General features: G+C 50.4%; 2 protein-coding genes across 6 annotated transcripts in view; one reads left to right on the plus strand and one right to left on the minus strand.

Moving 5' to 3' along the window:
* The first annotated feature begins 3,017 nt into the window (after positions 1-3,017).
* ADORA2B (adenosine A2b receptor) lies at positions 3,018-21,017 on the plus strand. Its single transcript, XM_077836745.1, has 2 exons — positions 3,018-3,352; positions 20,272-21,017. Exons 1-2 carry the CDS (start codon positions 3,030-3,032, stop codon positions 20,960-20,962), a joined length of 1,014 nt encoding a protein of 337 aa, XP_077692871.1. The 5' UTR covers positions 3,018-3,029; the 3' UTR covers positions 20,963-21,017.
* The window catches only part of ZSWIM7 (zinc finger SWIM-type containing 7), a 28,909-nt gene continuing 21,209 nt past the window's right edge, over positions 15,658-23,357 (minus strand). For 2 of the 5 annotated variants that reach the window (XM_077836744.1, XM_077836740.1), the window contains one exon: positions 15,658-16,029. In XM_077836744.1, the coding sequence (XP_077692870.1) occupies positions 15,943-16,029 (87 nt within the window). In that variant the 3' untranslated portion in view covers positions 15,658-15,942. Of the gene's footprint in view, positions 18,716-19,997; positions 20,069-23,357 lie in introns of all 5 variants that reach the window. The other 3 variants (XM_077836741.1, XM_077836743.1, XM_077836742.1) reach the window with 3 other exon arrangements.

Genomic DNA, 23,357 nt, shown 5'->3' on the forward strand with positions numbered 1-23,357 from the left:
CCAGTAAAAGTATTTTTGCCACTCTAGCTTACTCCAGTTCCCCAAATGAAATAAGTTACATGGCCAAAAGCAATTTTATGCCAGTATAATCACATCTACACTATGCCTTTTGCCAATATAGAAATGCCATAAAAAATAATCACACCTCTAACCTGACATTCCTATAGCTAGCTAAAGTTCTAGCGTCAACCTAGTGTTAGTCTAAGAAACAATTGGAGATTTGTAGTTTCAGTTGGATACAGGAGTCCCTTTTGCTTTCTGTCTTAAGTTATTGTTTAGTGTTGCTGGGTGCTGCTAAACTGCTATCATGTTCCACCCCAGAGCTGGCTGCATTTAAGTGATGGATTAAATAGCTCCTGAACAGTGTGTAACACAGTTTGGATTAAAGATTCTTTAGAAATGTAAGTAGTTCTTAATTACAAATAATTATGTTTGGAATCTCACATTTTGAACTTCACCAGTTTTGGGAGGAATCAATCTAAGCCCATTTGCCACACACAAATTTCGGGGAAATCTTTCAGTATCAGGTTTTGGTTTAACTCCCTAGACCTAGGCTTCTCCACTGTAGCCCCATGAACCACATTCAAACAGTGTAACACAGTGTGTTCTCTAAGCGTACGTGGCATTATGCTGTTTCAGGAAATTTCATAATGTGTGATAAACATTCTTAGACCGTAAGTGGTCATTACTTTGTAAAATCATTCCATTTTTTAGCCAGTGTGATCTCATTAGGGTTGATCATAAAACAAAACTGCTGTAATCTTTACAGTAATGTCCCTACATGCTGCTGTAACACACTTGTAAGCCAAAGTTGTATTAATGTAAATGAATCCAGTGTTCATTCTGTAACACAGAAAGGTTTGCAAAAAAAATTCCATTTTGCAACAATTACTGTAAACCTTCCCGGATGCCTGTGGTGTGATCTGTGATGGTAAACTAGGGTGCTTGCAGCCTTTTCTACTGATACATTGCTGGCTTTGGTTTTTGAGAAAGCGAAACCATCGATTTCACACCACCGAGTCCTTCCTTTGGTAATTAAAGTGGTGTGAAAAACCTCAGTGCAAAACGAACCTGTTGGAAGTCTGAGCAACTGAGAACGGGTTAAAATAAAATTATTTCTCAGTCACTTCAAGCAAATGCTAAACTACTCAGGGACTTAAACTTGCACTTGCCCAGCAGCTATTTGCTATTTTCCCTCTGGTATCAATGCCATAAAAGCGATGCCAGCCCAAGGAGCCCCTGCAAGCCTTGGGGCCCAGTATGTCCCAGAGCAGGGAGGCTAGAATGGTCTGCAGTGTTCCCAGCTGGCACCTGTTCTGAACGTTCCCATGCCGCTCTAACCTGGGGTGGCAGTCACTGAGACACCAATACAATGGGCACTGAATTCAAATCTTGATTCCAGTCAGAATCTCCTACAGATGCTTATCAGGGTTGTGTTACTATTGCTTTTCACTCTTCTGTGCCACTGTATTTCCCAGGCCCCCTCAAGATCAGAAAGGAAGGTGGTGTTGGAAAAGCTCCGAGACACAACCTTCTTTGACAGGTTTCAGAGTAGCAGCCGTGTTAGTCTGTATCCGCGAAAAGAACAGGAGGACTTGTGGCACCTTTAAGACTAACCAATTTAATTGAGCGTAAGCTTTCGTGAGCTACGGGGATGCATCGGATGAAGTGAGCTGTAGCTCAGGAAAGCTTATGCTCCAATAAATTGGTTACCCTTCTTTGAGGGGCTTCAACTCCCGTTCCCAGGGGGTGGGTCCTATTCTTGAATGAAGGAATGTTTTTCCTCTTCAGGTGTATGTGGCTTTAAGGTGCAGGGTTCGAGAAACCAAGGGCTTGTAGGGTCCAGTATAGGTTGTGGGCACTGGTCTTCCAGTCCGTGACCAGAAAGAGGAGAAAATGCCTCTCTCGGAGTTGCTGTAGAAACCTGCTCCAGGGTAAGCGACGTGCAGCTGGTCCCGAGAGTGTGAGTTGAATGATGTGGTTGGAGCCGGGGCTCAGGATCCAGCCTGACTTCAGAGGCAATATCCGCAGCAGCTCTGCTTTGCCTTTCCCTGCTCTCACTTCTAGTCTGTTCATACTTCCCTTTACTCCTTCCTTCCCCTGCCCCGGAAACCTGCTCCCCAGGCCCCAGCGCCCGGCTGGCAGGTGGGCAACTCCCTCCTCCGCCTTGGGCGGCTCTGTCCGGCCGCTGCAGCGCCCCCGAGTGTGAAATCCGAGCCGGGGGGGACTTGCAGCCTGAGCAGCGAAGGGGCCGCCGGGGAGTGTAGCCGGCTGCTGTCGCTGGTCTACGCCCGCCACCTGCGCGGGGCAGGGGTAAGCAGCCAGCGCCGCGGCGGTGCAGAGACTCCTCGGTGGGACATTACGGTAAATGCGGAGGGGTCCCCGCCCGGGTGCCGCTTCCTCCAATCCCGCGCGGCAGCCCCCGCCCCCGCCCCAATGGGCAGAAATAGCAGCCGAGCCGCCGCGGAGCCGTAAGTGGGCGCAGGAGCCGCTCGCACCGGGGCCGGCCGCGGACACAGCCCGCCGGAGCAGCGCCCCGGGGCCGGGCAAGAGTCGGCCGGAGAGCCGCCGCTGGCAGCCCTCGCTCAACGCGCCGGGGCGCTCGGGGAGTTCCTCGGCTCGCTGGTCCCGCGCCGCCCGGAGACCAGCCGTGCCCCGAGGGATGCCGCGGCGGGGGGACCCCCCTGCGCCCCGCCGGGCGCCGCAGCTGGGCTCCTGACTCCCTGAGCGGGGAGCAATCGCGGGGAGCCCGGAGCCCAGCTCGCCGTGGAGGGGGAGCCCCAGCGGTGGCGCTGCCAGGGGCTCTGCCTCTCCAGGGCGCAGCAGGTGTTTCCCAGGGGCGTTGCTGAGCCCAGCCGCAAGGGGACCATGCCCTCCCGGCGGAGCCAGGGGCGAGCTGCGCCCACCGCCCACTGACGGGCCCCCTCCCTGGGAAAGACCATGGTAAGGGCTCCCAGGCCCGGGCTGCTCATCGCTGGGGACTGCCGCGCCCTGGACAGAGCTGCCTCCACGTGAGCCTCCCACCCCTCATGATGGACACGGTCTACATCGTGCTGGAGCTGATCATCGCCGTGCTCTCCATCGCGGGCAACGTCCTGGTGTGCTGGGCCGTGGCCATCAACAGCACCCTGAAGAACGCCACCAACTACATCCTGGTGTCGCTGGCCGTGGCCGACATTGCCGTGGGCTTGCTGGCCATCCCCTTTGCCATCACCATCAGCGTTGGCCTCCACACGGATTTCCACAGCTGCCTCTTCTTCGCCTGCTTTGTGCTGGTGCTGACCCAGAGCTCCATCTTCAGCCTGCTGGCCGTGGCCATCGACCGGTACCTGGCTATCAAGGTCCCGCTCAGGTACGGGAGGGGATGTGGGCACTTGGCGTTGCACGGCCCAGCGCTAGCGAGCCCCGAGCCCGCTAGTGCGAAGCCAGGAGAGTGTTACAGGTGGGGGAACTGAGCAGCCAAGGACTGACTGCAGGCAGGCAGGGGCTGTGCCGGGGAAGGCGCTATGGGAAGACAGGACGCTGGACTAGATGGACCATTGGTCTGACCTGGCAGGGTCATTCTTCTGTTCTTAAATGCAGGAGGCTTTGTCTGTGGCTGCCAGGGGCCCAGGGCCAGACGTTCAAAAGAGCTCCATTCCCGTTGGGTTGCAAATCTGCCCACCTGTTTTGAGTGCCTAAAGGGGAGCAGAGCTCTTTGGAAAATCTTCCGTGCCCAAGGCCACAAGGCCATGGGAGAGCTGGGAATAGCTCTATCTAATCACCTCGGTATTTTTATATTCTCCATCAGTTCAGTGTCTGAGCATCTCCCAAGTAATGAAAGACAAGACCAACATCTTTCTCCTGCTTCTCCACGTATTTTAGAATAGCTCGAGTCGTTTATCATAGGTTCTTTAACAATTCTCGGCTCCCTTGGTCAGCTCAGCCCTTGCTGCCTATAGAGGTTGGAGCTGCCAGTGATCTTATAAGTGAGCTTACGAGTTACTTTTTAGTCCAACTATCACCTTCCACCTAGCTCAGAATCTCCACCTGCCCTTGAGCCCAAAATAGGCTGGTGTTTTTCTCTGTTTAGAAGGGATTGCTCTGCCCTGGGTTGAAGGGAAGGGAGAGTAAGTGTACAAATGCTGAAATCATATCTCGCTGAACACAGGTACTTCTTATGTATAATTGCTTTTTATTTAAGCAAGGAAGTGAATGTATAAATTGTAAACCCAACAAGATATCAACTCTACAAACAGAAGGCGAAATACGCAAATCACATTTCCTTAGCCCCAGCCACTAGCCCGTTCACACAATGTTCTGAGATCACCAGGCTGTTATTCCAGAACAAATATGCTTCTGCTGAAAGGCCAGCTGCCTGGGGTGCAGGGTTGCGTAGGGTCTGACTATGTGGGCTCTGTTTTTTAAAAGAAACCCACAACGCCTGAAGGAGGATTGATTGGTGTGGGTTTTGTTTTCCTCTTTTATCCCCCAATTGACCACTAAGAAACTAATCAAAATTGGATCACAAGAGACCTGAATTGGTCTCACACTAGTTCTGGGGACAGAGGAACATACTGGACAAAGCACAGTAAATATATTCTTTATCGAGGCTTCCACAATGGGTTTGTGGAGCAGCCTCCTGGCATCTGGAAAAGTGCATCCAAAACCTGGATTTTCGGGTCACAAGTGAAGCAAATCGCAGGTGTGGGATAATCTGACCCTTGCATAGGTGTCACCCTGGTTTCTGACAGAGATTGTCTGAAACTGGGAAGCACGAGGGTTAATATCCCTTCCAGAAGGTGTTAACAAGATTAAACATTTATCCGTAGAAATGCCCAGTCCCTTGCCTCAGTCTTGTGGAGGGCTCACCTGTCCCTACTGCACAACCACCGTTGCAATTGGTCTGACGGGATGAGGACCAGGAGAGCGGGGGTCGGGTCGGGCTTGCGAGGCATCGGCGGAGCTGTGTTGGGGAGTCCAGGCCTGGAATGGCAAATGGGAGCAGGAGTTCGGAGAGAAGAGCTGGGGGGAAGGGGGTCTGAGTCGGGGCATTAGGGGATGCAGCAGGTTTGAAGTGAGGTGTGTTGGCCAAGCTCTGTGGCTCTTTTCTGCCTACACTCTGCTTGTTTCCAGTGTCTCATTTTCACGAGCAAAACATGCTCTCCGACATAACTTTAAAAGGAATAACCAGACTCGCCTTTTTCTCCCACCTTGCCGGAGAGAATCTCAGTGCGTGTGACAAACATTCATGAATCATCCGGCAGGTGAGGTACAAGCCTCTCGGGAAACGGCGGACAGAGGGAGGGTGTATGTGTCGTCAGCAGATTGATTCCATGGCGTGTACTGGAGCTGGGGACAGATCAGAAGCTTTAGTACTTCTGGATAGAAGCATCTGAATCCTTGTCAGCTCATCTGAAACCGGCTAATCATTTACCTTCCAGCCACGGGGGTAATCTGAGTAAATTGTTTTTTGGCTTCAGACAATGGTTCGGTGTCTGCTCCATTTATTTATTTTTTTCTAAATTGACCAAGAGCACGGGAGCAGCTGCAAGTGAGTCTGATGGCTCTTTTCAGCCAGACAGTTACTCAAACCACCCATGGCGTGCAAGGCGCTGCAGTGTGGGCTGTTAGTTCTACTCGCTGTCTGTGTACCGTGACTCTTTTCTGTGGCGCTTGGCTGAGGAAGTTGAGCAGGTGTGAATACAATTGCTGCCCCAGGTGGAAGTTCAGCTGAACGTAACAGAGCAGATGTTCTTGGGGGATTATTGCGAGCCCGATCCTGGGTGTGTAGATGGAAAACATTTCTGACAACTGATGACAAGGAAAATATTTCTTCTCCCTCTTCTTGTTTGTTTGTTTTTCTTCTCTATTTGCAGCAGGTTTATTGTGCAACTCCAGGCTGGGTCAGGACTGGCTTTATGCACCTCTCTGAGCTGAGATCCAGGGGCCTTGGTTACAAGGTTTAGGGAAATCTCCTAGGCAGTGGCTCTGGGGTGAAGTGAGTGAGACCTGGTCCAAGCAGCTGTGCTAGTTAGACACACATGCTGTTTTTTGAAGGAGAGTTTTGTTGTGGAAATGGAAAGTTGGCTGTTAAATTACAGGGGAATGAACTTGCGGGGAGCTGTATTTCCAGCTAAAAGGCTTGTCCAGGGGAGTGACTCCGGAGCTCAGTGAAGTCTTTTATCTCTGGATTGGGTGCCAACCATTTCCTTAAAGGTCGTCCTGTTTGGTGGATCATGTGAAATGACGAGTTCTGTCTCAGTGGACAAGTGTCCATGCCAGCAACGCAGTGGACACTATGCACCTCCCTAGTGGCAGAAGCCAAGGACTGAGTGGGCTGCAGAGTTTGGAGTTTGTCCTTTGTTCATTAGCATGGGAAGGGCGGAGGGTGCTCATCTGCTTGGTTGCTTTGCTTAAAACACGCATGGTGGCTTCTGGCAAGTGGGCTTGTTCTTCCTTCTTCCCCTTCCTGTGTGCCTGCCTGCTGTCACTGTGGGAGGGCGTCTTGTTCCTCTTTCTGCCCCAGCCTTGCTGGGTATTGCAGGAAGCACCTTTCCTCCTGAATGTCCTGAACCTAGGACATCTGGCAACAGGGGCAAGCCCAGGCTACCTAGCACCCATGCAGGTTGTGCTCTACACAAGGAGCAGGCAAGTGCGTAAAGCCCATTGGCAGGAGTTTGCTGGTTTCTGTGGGGAAGTTTGTGCCAGTCCTGTTCTTCCTCAGTGTAGATCCTAGCAGCTCTTCCCAGCTGGAATGTAGGAAGACAAGGCTCCATGTTTGGGGTCAGCTCCACTCCCAGCAGAACATGGACACCTCATATTGATCTGATCAGGATATCTCAGTACCACGAAGTTGCTGGTCAGCCTGGTCGCTGCCCCTGGACATCACACTGTGCGTCTGCAGGCCCAGACAGCTGCACGGCGAGGAGAGGAGTCACACAGGCTGCAGGGGCAGGGCTGGGCATGAAGCACAGAAGAAATGTGTCCCCTGTGACTGCTCTGCCATGTCCCTTTTAAATCCCCAGCACAGACTTTGGGATGGTGAGAGAGCGCAGAACAGCCCGCTCTGTCAACGGCCACAGCCTCCCCCACCAAGCAGCCAGCAGGGTGCAGCAGATGTGCCAGGAATTAGCAGCCCCAGCTGTGTCTTAGAGGTGCACTCTCTTCCCTCCCCAGCCTGCTTTCCAATTGAGAGACTGGCTCAGGGGCTTTGCAAGTGCTAAAGAGCAGATTATTGCTGCTGATCCTGTTAGTGACGTCAACCCCATGGCAGGAGCCACAAATAACCTGCCAGTCCATCTTGTGGCATCTTCCCTCTGCCCTGTAATTCTGTTTGTAGGACCGCCAGGTTAATGGAGTGAACTGCACATCTAGGCCCAGAGCAGAGAAAGCCTTGCCTTCACCCAGCCACTCCCCACGCTCACATACGCAGAGACTCGCATATCCGCAAACATACTCCCCTGGCACAGTCACACTTGCCGGTGCATGCTGCATTCTCTGTCACGCTCACTCCCACCCCTGACAGTACCATGGATCACAGACATGTTTGAGATAGAGTCCATCTGGGATGACTCCCACCATGTCCCTGTGGCTTCATCACAGTCATTGGGCAGCACCTGGTCACTGGCCACTTGCCATTCATTGCTCAGCTGGCCCGTCAAGACAGCTTCAGGATCCGGCCCCTGCTTGGAGTCATGCCCTGGGGCACTGCAGGGTTTGAGCAGTGCCAGATCTAGTCATGGGAGGGAGGTACCTGATTCCTAGGGCTTCCCCAGCCAGCTGGAATGCAAGGAGATTCCCGCTGTTAAACTGTGCCCACCCGAGGTGTAACTAGGCCGTGTGGGATGCTGGTCAGGGCTCTGTGCAGGATGGACTGGTCATGGGGCTGGCATGCAGAGGGCTGTGCTGGGAGCTAGGAGGCCCAGATGCCTGCTGTTTTTGTGGGTAGCCAGGACTAGATGAGACCTTTCCTGAGGCTTTTTAATGTGCTGTTTGACTAGATCCTCCCCTGGCTAGGGGAAGGACTTGGATTATCTATCGCTCTGCCATCCTTCTGACCACTCTGGTCCTTGCTTGGCTGTAGTGGGAAATGGTGTGTCTGATAGGTGATGCTGTAATGGGGTGTGGGCAATGTGTAGGTGCTGCACTGCCCCTTACAGGCTGGAATCAAACTCACTCAGCTGTGTATCATAATTTCCCTACTGCTAATAGCTAATGGCTGTTCCTTTCACTCAAGCAGCAGGGGATCTGTGCTGTTGTAGCAAGAAGATCTGAGTTCTTTGCATGCTGCTGTGAGGTTTGGAGTGGTTAACTCACTGCCTTGGGCACCAACTGGGCACTGAGAGTCGGTGTCTGAAGGCATCAGCAGGCCAGGGGGCAGTGAGTAGCACACTGACAGCAGTGAGGGTCGTACATGGCTCTAGCCCCTTTGTTCTCGCCCCTTCCAGCCCTGCAGACTTAGACACGGTCAGCCACACAGTCGGGCTCCAGGAGTGGGAATCTTCCTAGAGCGAGAGCAAGTCAGGGAGGTCTTTTCAAAGCCTGACTAAAGGAATGGTGGTGTGCTAGCTGTATTCATAGAACTGGAAGGGACCTCAAGAGGTCATCTAGTCCAGTCCCCTGCACTCATGGCAGGACTAAGTATTATCTAAACCATCCCTGACAGGTGTTTGTCTAACCTGCTCTTAAAAGTCTCCAATGATGGAGATTCCACAACCTCACTGGGCAATTTATTCCATGGCTTAAAACGACCCTGACAGTTAGGAAGTTTTTTCTAATGTCCAACCTAAACCTCCCTTGCTGCCATTTAAGCCCATTGCTTCTTGTCCTGTCCTCAGACATTAAGGAGAAGATTTTTTTTGTCCCTCCTCCTTGTAACAATCTTTTCTGTACTTGAAAACTGTTATCATGTTCCCTGTCAGTCTTCTCTTTTCCAGATTAAACAAACTAAATTTTTTCAATCTTCCCTCATAGGTCATGTGTTCTAGGCCTGTAATAATTTCTGTTGCTCTTCTCTGGACTTCGTCCAATTTGTCCACATCTTTCCTGAAATGCGGCGCCCAGAACTGGACACAATACTCCAGTTAAGGCCTAATCAGTGTGGAGTAGAGAGGAAGAATTACTTCTCGTGTCTTGCTTACAATGCTCCTACTAATACATCCCATAAAACGTAAGAATGGCCATACTGGGTCAGACTAAAGGTCCATCTAGCCCAGTATCCTGTCTTCTGACAGTGGCCAATGCCAGGTGCTTCAGAGGGAATGAACATAACAGGTAATCAAGTGATCCACCCCGTTGCCCAATAGTGTTACACTGTTGACTCTCATTTAGCTTGTGGTCCTGGACCTCCAGATCCCTTTTCGCAGTACTCCTTTCTAGGCAGCCTTTTCCCATTTTGTATATATGCAACTGATTGTTCCTTCCTAAGTGGAGTACTTTGCATTTGTCCCTACTGAATTTCATCCTCTTTACTTCAGACTATTTCTCCAGTTTGTCCAGATCATTTTGAATTATAATCCTATCCTCCAAAGCACTTGCAACCCCTCCCAGCTTGGTATTGTCTGCAAACGTTGTAAGTGTATTCTCTATGCCATTATCTAAATCACCGATGAAGATATTGAACAGAACTGGACCCAGAACGGATCTCTGCGGGACCCCACTTGTTATGCCCTTCCAGCATGACTGTGAACCACTAATAACTACTCTCTGGGAACAGTTTTCCAACCAGTTTTGCACCCACCTTATAGTAGCTCCATCTAGGCTGCATTTCCCTAGTTTATGAGAAGGTCATGTGAGACTGTATCAAAAGCTTTACTAAAGTCAAGACATACCACATCTATTGCTTCCCCCGAATCCACAAGGCTTGTTACCCTGTCAAAGAAAGCTATCAGGTTGGTTTGATGCAATTTGTTTTTGACAAATCCATGCTGACTGTTACTTATCTTCTAGATATTATCTTCTAGATATTTGCAAATTGATTGCTTAATTATTTGCTCCATTATCTTTCCAGGTACAGAAGTTAAGCTGACGGGTCTGTAATTCCCCGGGCTGTCCTTATTTCTCTTTTTATAGATGGGCACTATATTTGCCTTTTTCCAGTCCTCTGGAATCTCTTCCGTCTTCCATGACTTTTCAGAGATAATTGCTAATGGCTCAAATATCTCCTCAGTCAGGTCCTTGAGTATTCTAGGATGCATTTCATCAGGCCCTGGTGACCTGAAGATATCTAACTTGTCTAAGTCCTTGTTTACACTACAGGGGAAATTCAATCTAAGCTACGCAATTTGAGTTACGTGAATAGCGTAACTCAAATTGACGTAGCTTAGATCTACCTACCGCGGGGTCCACACTACACGATGTCGACAGGAGAGCAATCTGCAGTCGATTTAGCGGGTGTTTACTGACTGATCTGACCTGTTGGTCCATCCTGGCCCAAGCACAGACAGATGGAACAGCAGTGGTGAAAAGTACATTAGATTTGTCCTATATTCCTTCGTAAGCTCAGCAGTTATTGGGGGCAATGGCAAAGTTAAACACATGGGGGCCAGATCTTTGGAGTGCCAATGGGAGCTGGGAGTGATCAGTGCACTGCTTCGCATGTGATTCTTACCTGCCCCCACTTGTTCCCATGGCGAACATTAGCTTCCGCTTCAGGCTGTGGCTTCCACTGTCTCTTTGCTTGAAAGGCTGGGTGATCTCATTCCCATGTCAGTGCCCACAGTGCCCGCCCCGTTCTTGCGCAATGGTGCTAGGAGCATGTGGGAGGGCTTGGGTGTGTTCTCTAGGCTGTCTAAGCCAGAGCTGGGGCAGGCTCCTCCATGCAGAGCCTCTGTATCTCTCAGTCCAGCTGTGCTTGACAGCATAATGCGTGGTCTTGTTCCAGCTCCGTCTGTGTGTTACATCGGCTCCTATCCCCTGGTTATAAGGAATTATGGGTAAAAAGAGTCTTGGTCTGAGCTGCTACAGGAACTTGCGCCCAAGTGACAGAGCCTGGGGAAATGGATCTTAATAACAATAATACTTAATGTGCTGATTGTACCTTCCATCCAAGACTCTCAAAGGCTCTTACTGCATTAGGCCTCACCTCCCACATGCAAGGCAGGGACACGTGATTGCTCCCCCGTGTGTAACATGGGGATAGAGGAGAAGTGATTTGCCCGAGATCAAACAGCAGAGCCTCCTCCCTCCTGGGTCTGTGCTTTGACCACTAGACAGCGCTTCTCCACACTCACTCCCACTTCAGATTCTTTTCCTGTTAAAAGAAAAAAGTGGCTTGTTCCCCCCCTCCAAGTTGCCACTCCTGATTTAATTAAGATGTTCCACGAGGAAATTCCAGTTGAGCTGTCATCTTGTTTCCATGGGAGTCCCCGGGGCAGAAGCAATGATGCTCAGTCATATGGTTACAGAACAAACAGAGCAGGATGCTAAATACAACTGCACACAGATAACAGGAATATGAGGGCTGATGGCCCAGTTGCTCTGGCACTCCTCCACCAAAGGAGCTTTGAAAACTCCACTCTGTTGCTGCAACACTTGAAATACAAAGGCCTCACTAGCCCATCGCCCAGGCCAGCAGGGGGCGACCAAGTTAATTAACATCCTGCCATATCGGCGTTGGACAACATGGGCAGGGAGAGATGCTCTCAGTGGAGAGGAGAGCACTGTTTATCTCCACAGAGTTTAGTGCACCCAGGTCTGTGGAGCTAGAGCAGGGCTGAGTTTGACTCCAGGGTCTGTCTTCCGTCGTTGCTGTCTCTGTGCAGCATTGTGTTCTTGAGGCTCAGCAATGTCACTTTGACAGGGACAGTCTTGTCTCCACACTGAGACGTTTGTGACTTGCTGTCTGGATTGTCAGAGACTGGAACTGCTCAGTCTAAGGTCTCGTCTGCACCGCTGGGGATTATCAGTGGGCAGCAATCAGTGTCACTCCTCCAGTGCAAACTCCTAGCACAGATCTGAAAAGCAGCGATTTCCACCAAGGAGCTCTTCTCTGCTCCAAACAGTGTTTGCTCAATGGGGCAGGTGCCTGGAGCAGACATCGGGGCAGGCTAGGTTTCCACTTGAAAAGGAAACCCTCCTACTGCAGACACCGTTCTGCTGGTAAAAACAGGGTCTGGGTATGCTGGTTCAGTGAGCGGAACCAGAAAAAGGACTTCGATGGCGATATAACTGCATTTACGCTAGGGCTTTTGCCAGTATAGATGTAAAAAAAATCATAGAGCTATACAGTAACTCCTCACTTAACGTCGTCCTGGTTAACATTGTTACGTCACTGATCAATTAGAGAACATGCTCATTTAAAGTTGCGCAATGCTCCCTTATAAGGTTGTTTGGCAGCTGTATGCTTTGTCCACTGCTTGCAGGAAGAGCAGCCCGTTGGAGCGAGCTGGTGGGTGCTTGGAACCAGGGTGGGCCGGCAGCCCCCCATCAGCTCCCCTAAGTTCCCTGTGTGGCAGCCACCCAGTGTCTCCTCCCTCCATTCATGCTGCCTTGTAGAGTGTGACGCTACATTAACAGCAACGAGTTAACCCTTGAGGGCTCAGCCGAGTGCTAGTTCATCATTTAGCAGTAAGGCATTCCCTGGGAAATATCCCACCCTCTGACTCCACCACCTCAACCAAGCTACAGTCATCATTGCTGTGGACAGTATTAAATTGTTTGTTTAAAACTTATACTGTGTGTGTGTGTGTGTGTGTGTGTGTGTGTGAGAGAGAGACTCTTTTGTCTGGCAAAAAAATTTTCCCTGGAACCTAACCCCCCCATTTACATTAATTTTTTATGGGGAAATTGGATTCGCTTAACATCGTTTCACTTAAAGTAGCATTTTTCAGGAACATCACTGCAGCCTTAAGCAAGGAGTTAGTGTATTGGCAAAGGTTTCTAGTGTAGACTTGGGCTTAGTCAAAGCATGTAAGGGCAGGAGCCCATCCCCTTCCTGGGCCATGGATGACCCAGAGGCCAAGGCTGGAGTTGCAGGGGGTTGAGCGGGAGGCTCTGTTACTGTGGTGAGTGGTGATTAATGAGCCTGGAACGCTCCAGCATGGTCAGGGAGAACTCGGGGTGGAACAATTAACCCGGGTACTTAAAAACGGGGCTCCATGTTCGAAAAACGAAGCAAATGTTTAAACAAATCACGTCCTCTGATGCTCTGCACCAGCACAACCTCCCCAGCTCTGCTGCCACGGCTCTTGGGACAGAGGCTGCAGGAAGACCTGATTAAAGCCAATGGCCTAAGCTAGGGTTTTTTGGAGACATCATTCCCTGGTGGAAGCTGTACCCTTGACAAGGCTCAAACCGGCTCCTGCTTTCTGTTAGGGTAGCACCCAGAGGCTCACAGTACAAACCCCTAGGAAGACCCAGCTTCCTACCCCAAGGAGTTTCAGAAATACAATAGCCAGCCCCTGCCTGGTGCTTTACAAACATTAATTTTTTTTCCTCATCACACCCACCTTACAGAAGGGGAAATGGAGGCACAGAGGCCAAGTGACTTGCTCTTGGTCGCACAGCGAGCTGGTGGTTGAACACTATTCTCAATGCACTAGCCCAGAGTGCCTATTGGTAGTTTGGTGTGAAGGGTGTGACAGGGTTGATTAGTGCAATGCTGAGGGACCTGGGGGTGCTGGCTTAGTCACCTTCCATCCATTCTTCCTGCTCCTTAGCATTTGGAGGGTTCTCTTTGTACAGCACCTAGCACAATGGGCCCGTTGCACAACTGGGGCTCCTGCTGCAGTAGAAATAATCAATCATCGTTCAGTGTGATGTACCAAAGCACAGCAGCCAGCTGGCAATGCAGCCTGTGCTGCTGGACAAATAAAACAATCAGACCTATTAGTCTGCCGCAGGTTCTGCCTTTGCCAATCTCAGTGTTACATACTCAGCAGATTCACTCCAAGGACATGGACAGGTGCCTTTGGCGGGACCTAGCGGTCTGTTCTGGGATAGATTCTCCTATGTGGCGTCACCAGTGAGCCCGAGCTGGTCTGTGAAAGCAAATGCACTTTGCCCCAGGGATGTGACAAAGTGAAACCGGGGCCATTTAACTGGGAAACGACTAGTGAAATAAACCGCTTTCGCCATCTGTCAGGCAGCTCCTGATGGTGTAGGAGCCACATGCAGGTGAGATGCTGGTTCCCTTATGCCACAGAGAAAATGCTCTTCACCAAACTAGGCGCTGTAGCAAAGGTGGCAGCAGTGTGAGAGGTGCCTTTACTGGTTCGAGGGTGGAGCTGAGATGCTGCATGACAGCAGGATGATCCCAGTGGCTGGGGATGGTGTTGACATGTCCAGCAATGTGTCCATATCATTGAACAGTGGCAGAGCTAATTATCTACTAATTGATTATTAAACCTACCTAGCTGCGTAAAAGGAACCAATCTATTGCCAGGTTGTTTAACCGCAATATATCACTCTTAAATAACCAGCTGATATTGACACTACAATAACTCGTTACTTCTAGGCAGAGACATCAAGTAGTTCCAATATTTGCTGTGGGTTAATTGAGCAGCTTTAGGTGAGTAAATTTACTTCTCTGTGTAATAATAGCAAACCTCAAAAAGAGAAGAGGATTTGATCGGAGCCTGTTAAAGGAGTTTTCAGAGCTTGGGACACCCCTGGCCCCTTCCTGCTTCTAGTTCTCAGAAGAAACCTCAATCCAAAATCAGTTTTCCTACAGTTATTCCCCCCCTCCATTGTGCCCGGGTACTTGCTGGTTAGTGTGGCGTTGTGAGCATATTGGGTTGTTAGTCTAGAGTTGTTCCTGGGCAACGGGCTGCCAACAACTGTTCTGAAAGAAATAAAACACCTGTATCCTGATCTCAGGCTTGGCCTTACCTTTAAGTATGTGCTTATCTTCCACTGAAGTCACTTAACCATGTCCTCAAGTGCTTTGGCCCAGACCTTCAAAGGGATTTGATCTTGGTGGGAGTTAGGTGCCTAAATACCTGTGAGGATCTAGGCCTTTGTCCAATGAGGACTGTAGAGATTTGTTTTTTTGTGGGAAATACATATCTAAAGGCTTCCTTGAAAATATGGGTGGGGGAGGGGGAGTAAATCCAGGTTAGGATTGCAACTGACCTTGCTGAGGTCCATTGAAATATCTGTCGAGTCTGTCAATTAAGACTGAACCTAGGTGATCAGTGAAAAACATTTTGACCCTGAACATTTCATGACTTTGCTTTGGCCCCATTCACGCCCTAAGTTCCCTCTAAGCTGCGCAGCCGTGCAGCAGGCTATCAAGAGTCGTGCAGGCGCACAGCCACAGGGGCTTGGACTGCAGAGGAGAGGTAGGGGGCATGCAGGGCTGTGGTGGGGAGAGGCACCTCTCTCCCGGCCCTGGAGCTGCCATGGTGAGAGAGGGCTGGGGGGAGTCCTCTCTCCCCTCCACAGCCCCGGGGCAGTCTGAACCCCTCATCCCTGGCTGCACCTCCAGTGAGACCCCTCACACTCCTCTGCACCTCAACCCTCCGCCCCAGCCTTGAGCCCCCTCCCACACTCTGAACCCCTCGGCCCCATCCCCACCACACATCACCTCCATATTGGTGCACATAACAATATTCATTCCGCACATGGATGTAAAAAAGTAGAGGGAACACTGTAATCATGCCCTGTTTGTGTCTGCTTCTCACCAGCATCTGAATGACACAACTTCCTCGCACAAATGCTCACGGATGGCACATGTACAGTGCTGCTCCTGCAATCGGAACAGAATCAGGTTTTATCAGCCTAAACACAACAAGGCAATGCAGCCAGAACACCGTGTTACTTACAGTCAGTCCACAGGGGCAGGAGGTGGTGGGATGAGTCTGAGGCATTGCAAGGTGCTCCTGCAACACCCACCAGCAGAATGAAGAGTTCGCTCCAGGGGCAGAGGGCTCACCATGAGCGGCTGCCTCTGGTGTAACTGCTACCAGCTCTTTCCTGAGCCTACGCGGCCTGCAGCTGTTGGCATTGTTCTGTTCTGGCTCATGCAGTCAGTACATTTTCCATTCTCTTCCATGCACTGGCAAGAGGGCTCTGGTTAAATCTGGTTTTGGCCACAATCGTGTTTCTCTGCTGGTTAAGAATGAGCAGCGCTCAAATAAACAAGCCACGGTTGCAACTTCTCAGAAAGATAAGCGGCTGCTTAATTCACTTTACAAACCTTTGGCAGGACTCATCTGGGGTATGTTTTCAGGAAGTGACAGTACTTAACGTCATATGCCCAGAAACAGCGTGTAGGTCAGTGGCCTCATGACTCACTGGGTTTCAAGACCCTTTGGTTGATGGGCTATGTCTGCTTTTCATTACCCAGCCTAATTTGTTTGGAGAGAGACAAGTAGGACTTGGGGAGCGCTGTGCTGCAAACCACCCCTGACTCCCATGTTCTCTCCACCTGTACAAGCCCCATTCCCCTCGGTTATTACAATAAACCTCACAACACCCATGGGAGCTGGGTCAGAGGAGCAAACTGAGGCTAAGTGACTTGCTCAGGGTCACACAGTTGAGTAAGCAGCAGAATCAAGAACAGAATCGAGGAGCCTGCTACCTAGTGTCCTGACCACTGTATGCTCTCCCCTCGGAAGAGTGCTGAGATCTCCCCATAGAGCTATTCCAGGTTGGAGAACAGGAATTTACACTGTGGGCTCGATCGCTTTTCATCAGACTGCTGATCCAAACAAACACTGAAAGTGCCCAGCTCTCGGAACCACAGCTGGGGTCTCCCAGTGGGGCCCCAGCATGACGGCACTCCGAGTTAGTGGGTACTTTTGGAAATGTTGGACATAAAGTCACTGGTCCTGTTTATTCCATCTGTGAAACAGGGGCAGTAATTACCGAGCCATCTGGGGTACTGGGAAGTTAGTGGGCAATACTGAGAGGAGAATTGAGCCCAGATAGCTTCATGCAGCAGAAGACATGGGTATAGTACATGGCTTGCAGCACACATTCCTTCAGCGCATGATGATCCCTTCTCTTCAATCTCTAGGCTACAGCAGAACGTTAAAGCCCAGACACACCTGGGTGACACTGCTGTTTCCTGGTGGTTTGTATTTGACCTGTACACTCAGGACAAATCTGGCTGAACTGGGACTGTGTGTGTCTGTCTTCCACGAGGACGCAGAGCTTGCTCCTGTGCAGTTCATATGCAGCATGTACAGCTGCAGTTCTGTGGGAACACGGCCCCCTCCCTCCCAGCCAGCCAAAAATGAGAACATTTCTCTTCCGAAAGGCGGGGAGAGGAGTCCAGAGTAAACAAGAGCAAAGCGAACAGAGAGAGGGGCATATCAAACCAGGGGGTGCTAAATTATGAATGCAGCCTAATTGGCTGTACACAGGACTCTTCTTGGCTTCTCAGATTCTTTCTTGCCTCAGGCTCCCCCCATCCCCCAATACCTCAAAAAAGCAGGCTTTCCGTAGCTCTGGGCTCAGCTTGGGGTCTGTTCTAATTCTACCCAGAGCAGCTGGCCGTTTGCTGTCTGGGTCTTCATGGGATCTGGCTGCCAAGCTAGTTCTCAGTGGGACAGAAGCGGTTCCCTTGTGGGGCAGCGGAAACGAGGCTGTGTAAAGTGCTTTCCTCCCTTGGGCCCTAGGAGGAACCAGACTCCGGTGTGGGATTGAGGTTTGTTTGCAGTAATGGGATTCCAGAGCATAGTGATAAGCCTGGGCCTGGCTAGCGAGACAGGATTTCCCTGCCTAGTTTGAGAATCCTGCGTCAGCGCCCCTGGGGCTTCAGCTTGGGCTAGGGCTCTGAGTAGCTCTTAGCCATCCGAGCTTCGTGAATGTTGACCGGTAAACCATAGGCGCCTAGGGGGGGTTAGGCGGCAGCTGAGCAGGTGGAAGTAGAGGCCTAAATACCTTTGTGGAGCTGGGCCTGAGCAGCCTAAGTGTACGTTTACACTGCAGTCGGAGGTGTGAGTGCAGCCCATGCAGGTAGACCTGAGCTGGTGTGAATACCAGTAGCAGTGAAGTCACGGCAGCATGGGCTCCAGCACGGTTTATAGAAACCTGCCTGGACCCTGGGTACTTACTTGAGTGGCTAGCCTGCACTCACGTCCATGGCTTCACTGTTACTGGTAATGGCTAGCTAGACAAAAGCTAGTGTGGATGTGTCTACATGAGCTGTAGTCACCCCTCCGACTGCCACGTAGACCTACCCTCAATCTCATTGAACGTCAGTGGGACTTAGGCACTCTGGAGCCTAAACTTGTCTGTCAAAATCACTTAGGCCTTGCAACAGCTTTTAAAAACTCGGGCCTTGGACTATCTTCTGCAGACAGGCCCTCTATGCTGCTCTTCCTTTGCATGTATTTACAGATGTGAGGCCACAGTCTCCGCGAGGCAGGGAGGTGACATGGCTCCTGTTCTGAGAGGTGGGGAAGCTGAGGCAAGCCCACAGGAAAATGACCCAAATCCACATTTGTAAAACCTTCCACTGGATCCATCAACAGTCACTTCCAATTCCTGGAGTTGTGCAGCCCTTCCGGGTGTGTGTTTATCCAGCCACAGAAACACTGTGTGGGCTGCAGCATGGTGCACATAATCCAATGAGCCCATTGTTTGGGGTTTGCCGTTTCCATAGTTTCCACACATTTCTACTCCCTCTGTTAATTCAGCAGCTGGGCCCTAGGGAGGGATGTCACATGACTGGACGCTGTTCCATCAGACAGTGCAAAAATCCTGTATAATGGAGTTAAAAGCTGTCTGTGCCACCGCAGGTTGTCTTGGGTCCGTGCCATTCCCTGGGTCACTTCAGTGCATCCTAGGGACAGGTGTGATGAGAGACAAGGTAACACAGTTAATCCCAGAGCCCAGCTGAGGCCCCCTGTCGGGGGCTGCCACTGAGACATCATAGGAACATGCTAAGATGTTGGAGGTGAGAATTAAATCAGCTCTTGTCACCTCTGCTCTGTGTATCATCCTAGTGACTTGATTTTGGTGCTTGGCAAATTTTGATCATGGGAGACAGGACAGACTGAAAAGACCCAGTTAGTTACTGCAGGATCGTTTCATTAGCTTAACAAGTGGCACAATTAATCTTTACAAGCGTAATGCAATCAAGTCCTGGTTATGTCTGTACAGGCCAAAAAGCAATGAAGGCTAGAAAGATGAAGATAGGCACCTAATGAGATTTTTTCAGAGTCTAACTCCCATTGAAATCAATGGGTGTCCAGTGCCAATGGGATTTTCAGAGGTGCCCAAGGGTGCAAGTGCCTAAATACCTTTGAAGTCTGGCCCTTAGTGCTGGGCCTGCCAGATGCAACAGAGGGTGTGTCTACACTACACTCAGAGGTGAGACTGCTGCACGTGTAGGCCTACCGGAGTTAACCTTGATACTGCTCGGGCCAGTCCCCGGATACAGACCCGAGGTGCTGGGTGGGGCTGGACAGCTCATGCTGCTGCTGTTTAAACTCGCTGGATCAAAGCTAGCTTGGGTGTATCTACGTGTGGTGCAGTCACACCTCTGACTGCAGCACGGACAGAGCCTTAGGCCTGTGACCTGCAGGCATTTATGTAGTGACTGTGTACTTACAAAGCACCGGCATACCAACTGGATCAGACGGTGCAGCTGTCCGGTCGCCAACAGTGGGCTTCACCTGCAGGCACTAATCCACTCCTCCTTGGCATGTACAGTGTAAGGTAGAGGGATGGATGTGGTCGGGTGGGGGATGAAGAGGCCTTGCATGCAGCCTGATCTTCGTTTCCCTAAGCCCTACCCTCCTCTCAGGCACAGAGGGAGTGGCATGCTTAGGATGGGTTTAACTAGTCGCTCATGGAGTCTGACTGGGGCTGCCCAGTGGGACTGGTGAAGTCATCTTGACCCACTTTCTAGCGTTCGTTTGCAGCCACAATAACTCCTGATTTTCAGGACTAAGTTGATCTTGGAAACAGGAGAGGCCAGGGGATGTGTGAAACTGTCACCATATGCATGGGAATATTGGAAGCCCTTAGCTAGGACTATCCCATGTGTTACCCCAAAGAGGTGGGATTATCCCCTAATAATGTAGGCCAAGAATATAGGCCTAGAAATTGTGGATACCCACCCAGACACCTGAAAAATGGGTGTGATTTTTTTTCAGAGGGTGGGTGCTCAGCACTTGTTGACAATCAGGCCCTGCAAAGATACCCAAAATCACTACACATTTTCAAAACAGTTTCAGCTTTGGTCTACACAGGTGATCAGTTATGGGGTTTTGCTGGTTGGGAGCGGTAGAGCTGCTGTAGCCTTGTCTGGGGTTACCTTGCAATTGAAGCTTTCAGAGTTGTGACTGCTCATTTATTTCATGGAGTGATTTGGTTTTTGTTCTTGGTGTGTAGATACAAGAGTCTGGTGACCGGGAAACGGGCAAGATGGCTCATCGCTGTGCTCTGGCTCCTGTCCTTTGGGATTGGACTGACCCCACTGATGGGCTGGAACAGAGCCACTGCGGGGCTGGAACAGATTGGCTGCCCGAATTCTACTAATAGCTCGCAGACCCAGCAGGGCTGCTTAATCAAATGTCTCTTTGAGAATGTGGTCACCATGAGCTACATGGTCTATTTCAACTTCTTTGGCTGTGTGCTCCTCCCACTCTTCATCATGTTGGGCATCTATGTCAAGATATTCATGGTGGCCTGCAAGCAGCTGCGGAAGATGGAGTTGATGGGTAAGTCCAGGACTATCCTCCAGAAGGAGGTCAATGCGGCCAAGTCTCTGGCCATCATCGTTGGGCTCTTTGCCTTCTGCTGGCTGCCCCTGCACATCCTGAACTGCTTCACCTACTTCCACCAGGACTTTGGGGACAAGAAGCCTGATTGGGTGATGTACATGGCTATCATCCTGTCCCACGCCAACTCGGTCATCAACCCCATTATCTACGCCTACAAGATCAGGGACTTCCGCTGCACCTTCCGCAAGATTCTTGCCAAGTACATCCTCTGCAAAACGGAGGACGTCCCCAAGGGCTCCAATGGCAACAGCCGGCACCTGACTGTCAGCAACCTCAGTTCTGCTCCTGTATTTATCTGACCATGCCAGTCATCCTGGAGCCTGGCCCTGACCAACCCACCCCTCCCCACCCCTTGTGCCTATGTGGACAGTAGACCAGGATTCTGATGAGTCACACTATATATTTGTACAGCTGTATTTTTTTTTAATATATATTTTTTTAACCTAGCGCCTCATAGGGGAATAACATTTCTGGGGAGACAGTGCCCTGCTTACCCTGTCTCCTGACCTTCGAGTTATGGAGTGCTGGTCATTGTATTGCATTTCCTTCTAGGTCAAAGGTTGAATGTTGGAAGCCCCATGTCCTGGGATGGGTTTCCCCAGCTGGGCTGCTCATGTCAACTCCCGGCCTTTTGGATTTTATTTATTTATTTTTTTTGGCTCACTCAGAAGGATTTTTTGTTGGTGGTTCATTTTCTACATACTTGATGCCACTTTGGTAAATACCCTATTTTTTCCATCAATTATTTGATGCAGCTAGTATTCTCCCATGGGAAATAATCTTATGTAGCCCAGATGCTGGTGTAAAACTGAAGCCCTGACCCAGAGTCAGAAGGGATCTGCTGGTGTTAATGGGAAAACAAGGCAGTTAAATGGTGATCCAGCCTCATTCCTCAAATACTGCCCTGCTCGAAGTCTGATAGTTGAGAGGAGATCGAGCAGCCTCACAATCCTGAGCTCCCCCCATTCCATAGGACTGACTACCCCCCCATGCTGCATGGAGTTTAGTATCCCAGCTCTAGCAGTGAACACCTGCTACTCGACCAAAAAGCCAAACCCTGCTGCTATTCACACTGAGGCTGAATCTGTGGCCACTGAAGTCAATGAAAAGACTCCACTGATTCATGGGCTTTGGGTCAAGTTCATAGAGCTGGTCCTGTTACCCCTGCAGTCAAGGGCAAAGCTCACGCCGCCTTCAGGCGTGCAGGATCCAACTGGATGCTGCTCTGTGCGCTCAAGTGCTGCAGCTCCTGTTGGCCCTATGTCTAACTGCTGTTCTGATGACCGTCAGCCCCCAGGGCCATGCTGCGTTCCCGGTGCACTGTGGGGTGAGTTCAGGATGTTGAGAAGCCTTTCTGCTAGCTTTGGGAGGTTTATGTCTGTTTAGCTGAAGGTCGCGAGTGGGATTGAATTTGCCTGTTAAGTTAGAATGCTCTTGTGCAAACAACGGCCCCATAGAACAGCACAGCCCTTTGGAACAGGCACTGACATGAGCACAAGGTTTGTTTCTCGGGTGGTTAGACTGGGTCAAAAATTGCTACACCCACAGCGCTGGCTCAGGGGCTAATTTGCACCATCTTGGCCACTGACTGTTCTATAATTCCACTGAAGGGCAGAGAAGCCTTAATGTGCACTGAGGCTTAATAACTCTCTGTAAGCCTAGCTTTTGGGGTTTTTAAATGACTAAGCCTATTTAATATGTGAACTGTGGTACATACAATGACACACAGGTGGGGAGAACTATGGGGCGTTTGCTCCAAAGGGGTTGAATGTGTTGAAGCTGTCATTGAAGGTGCAAGGAGCAGTAGTGTATACCTGGTATGCCCTTCGGGGGGGCCTTTTGTTCTAAGGGGGCTCAAAAATTCCAGTAAAACTAGTCCCCTTCCCTCCCCAAAATCTGACTTTAACAGGCAGAGCCTCAAGCCTACAGCTGTGAGAGTGTATGACACTGACAGGGAGAGCACAAATGGCAAAAGGGCCAGATTTCCTACCAGACTCCAGATGGTCCATTAAAAATTATACCCAGTAACAGTGCTAATGGAAAGAAGGAACTGGCTTGTTACAAGGCAAACCACTGGCTAGGTCTGGAAACTACAGGCTTACGCAAGGGCTGGGTATCCACCTTGGTGCTGCAACCCTCTTCTAAACTGGAGCCTTAGGAGAAGGTTCTTAAAGTGCCAGTGAAGTGGCAAATTTAATCTCTGAACCACTTGGTACCTTGACATGTGACCAACAGAGAGCTGTAGTTCATGCCTGTGTATTTAATATGGTCTCCGCTGGGCAGCTCTCATATGCACAGCCCATGCTCAGAGACAGGGATGGGGATGCAGGTTCTCAGAGCTGCCCCTCTGTGCCCGGGGGGAGTCTGTTGGGAAGGAAGTGCTATCAACGTGAGCAGCAGAAATGGAAGCCAAAGCCCTCTCCTGCCATTCTTCGCAATGCGGTTTCTGTGAAGAGGGCAGGTATGGGAAGGCTAGAGCTGTCTGTCATTGGTACTTGAATAACACTGTAGCCAGCTTTGTTTCTTTGAGTTTATTTTGTACTGCACTGCAGGGAATAAGAAAAAATTCCCTCCTATTTCTTACACTAAGTCTCTGACCTGACGGGGTTCAATGGGGGAGGTTGCTATAGGTCAGCAGGTGTGAGACTGGGGGTTCCTGGGACTAGCGGACTCTAACCATCCGTTGTGCTACGA

The sequence above is a fragment of the Eretmochelys imbricata genome, chromosome 17, assembly GCF_965152235.1.
Source record: "Eretmochelys imbricata isolate rEreImb1 chromosome 17, rEreImb1.hap1, whole genome shotgun sequence".
Taxonomy (NCBI): Eukaryota; Metazoa; Chordata; order Testudines; family Cheloniidae; genus Eretmochelys; species Eretmochelys imbricata.